The sequence below is a fragment of the Propithecus coquereli genome, unplaced genomic scaffold (genome assembly GCF_000956105.1).
Source record: "Propithecus coquereli isolate 6110/MARCELLA unplaced genomic scaffold, Pcoq_1.0 Scaffold71, whole genome shotgun sequence".
In the NCBI taxonomy this organism is placed as follows: domain Eukaryota; kingdom Metazoa; phylum Chordata; class Mammalia; order Primates; family Indriidae; genus Propithecus; species Propithecus coquereli.
The window spans coordinates 8,035,717-8,037,147 of record NW_012153174.1 but is presented as its reverse complement, the minus strand read 5'-3'; the positions used below and the strand labels follow the sequence as shown (position 1 = coordinate 8,037,147).

At 41.2% G+C, this 1,431-nt stretch overlaps 1 protein-coding gene across 1 annotated transcript in view; it reads right to left on the bottom strand.

Moving 5' to 3' along the window:
* Positions 1-470: 470 nt before the first annotated feature.
* Positions 471-1,431, bottom strand: part of MCM4 (minichromosome maintenance complex component 4) — a 15,735-nt gene continuing 14,774 nt past the window's right edge. The window contains exon 16 of the mRNA XM_012661430.1: positions 471-1,138. Within this exon, the coding sequence (XP_012516884.1) occupies positions 1,046-1,138 (93 nt within the window). The 3' untranslated portion in view covers positions 471-1,045. The remainder of the gene's footprint in view (positions 1,139-1,431) is intronic.

The following is a 1,431-nucleotide window of genomic DNA, read 5'->3' as shown; positions in this document are numbered from 1 at the left end:
ACAAAAATAGAAAAAATTAGCTGGGGCATGGTGGTGCGTACCTGAAGTCCCAGCTACTCGGGAGGCCAAGGCAGGAGGATTTCTTGAGCCCAGGAGTTTGAGGTTGCTGTGAGCTATAATCACACCACTGCACTCTAGCCTGGGTGACACAGTAAGACCTTGTCAAAAAAAAAAACAAAAAACAAAAAGCCTAACTCATGATTTAAAGGTTTCAGGAATTCTTTTTTTGGTAATATTTACACATAAGATTTTAGGCTATGGTGGTTGTCTAAGAATGATTACTAGGATTTAATTAATATTTGAATAAAATGTAGTATTCACTATATTATGGTGAGTTTCTTTTATGATCTGTAAAATACTTACCATTTCTATGAATGTTGTAAAGATTTTTTTCTTAATGAAAAATAATGCCAGATAACCAAATAGTATTCTATCATTTATTTAGGAAAAGTTTTACATATTAGATCAAGTAGAAGTTAACCTAGAACTTAATCACTTCCTATCACCCATTCCTAATCTAATAGCAGCCATGAGAAAAAAAACCTCTAAAAGGAATTAAACTTGTGTGCTGTAAAAGGGAGAGGCTCTCTAGCTAGCCCTTAATTACTGAGGTGATGTGCTCTGACTGTATCTGATCTCTTGTCACAAAATCCTCAAGCCCATGGGTGACTGCCACTAGGAAGTTGAGCACAAAAACCACAAGCCAGACTGCCCTCTTCAAAACAGACTGACACGCTGCTGTCTGTACACACATACAGAATAAAAGCCCTGCTGCTAAAAAATGGCACCTGAAGAAAATAATCTCTATTGTATGCTTGTAAATTGGCATAGTATTTTTACTTAAAAAGTTAAAAAAATGAAAACACACACTTTACTATGAAAATTGAACCCAGGTTAGAAATTTTTATGTAGCTCAGCAATGACTTTAAGAATCTATTTACACCAATGGCAGTGCTGGCGGCTGCTTGGCCTCCAGGCCGCATGCGCACGCGCACGTGAGCAAGGGCGATGGGCAGGACTCGGAGGCAGCTCTGCTCACAGCGCTTCAGAGCAAGCGGACGGTCTTCCCAGTCACGGTCAAGAAGTCGGTGTCGGCCAAGGCGTGCAGGGCTTCTTCAAACATGTCTTTGGTAACTGCCTTTGGAGAAGAGAAGAAAAACAAGTACTTTACACGTCAAGTCTTCTCTTAATTGTTAGAGGCTCAATAATTTTAATGTTTATGTACCACTCACAATCTCTTTTTGGTGGCTGCACGCATTTCTTAATTCTCTAAATCAGGGTGCCAAACGTTTCCTGTAAAGATGGTACGGGCTGGCCGGGCGCTGTGGCTCACACCTATAATCCTAACTCTCTGGGAGGCCGAGGCGGGTGGATTGTTTGAGCTCAGGAGTTTGAGACCAGCCTGAGCAAGAGCGAGACCCCGTCTCTACT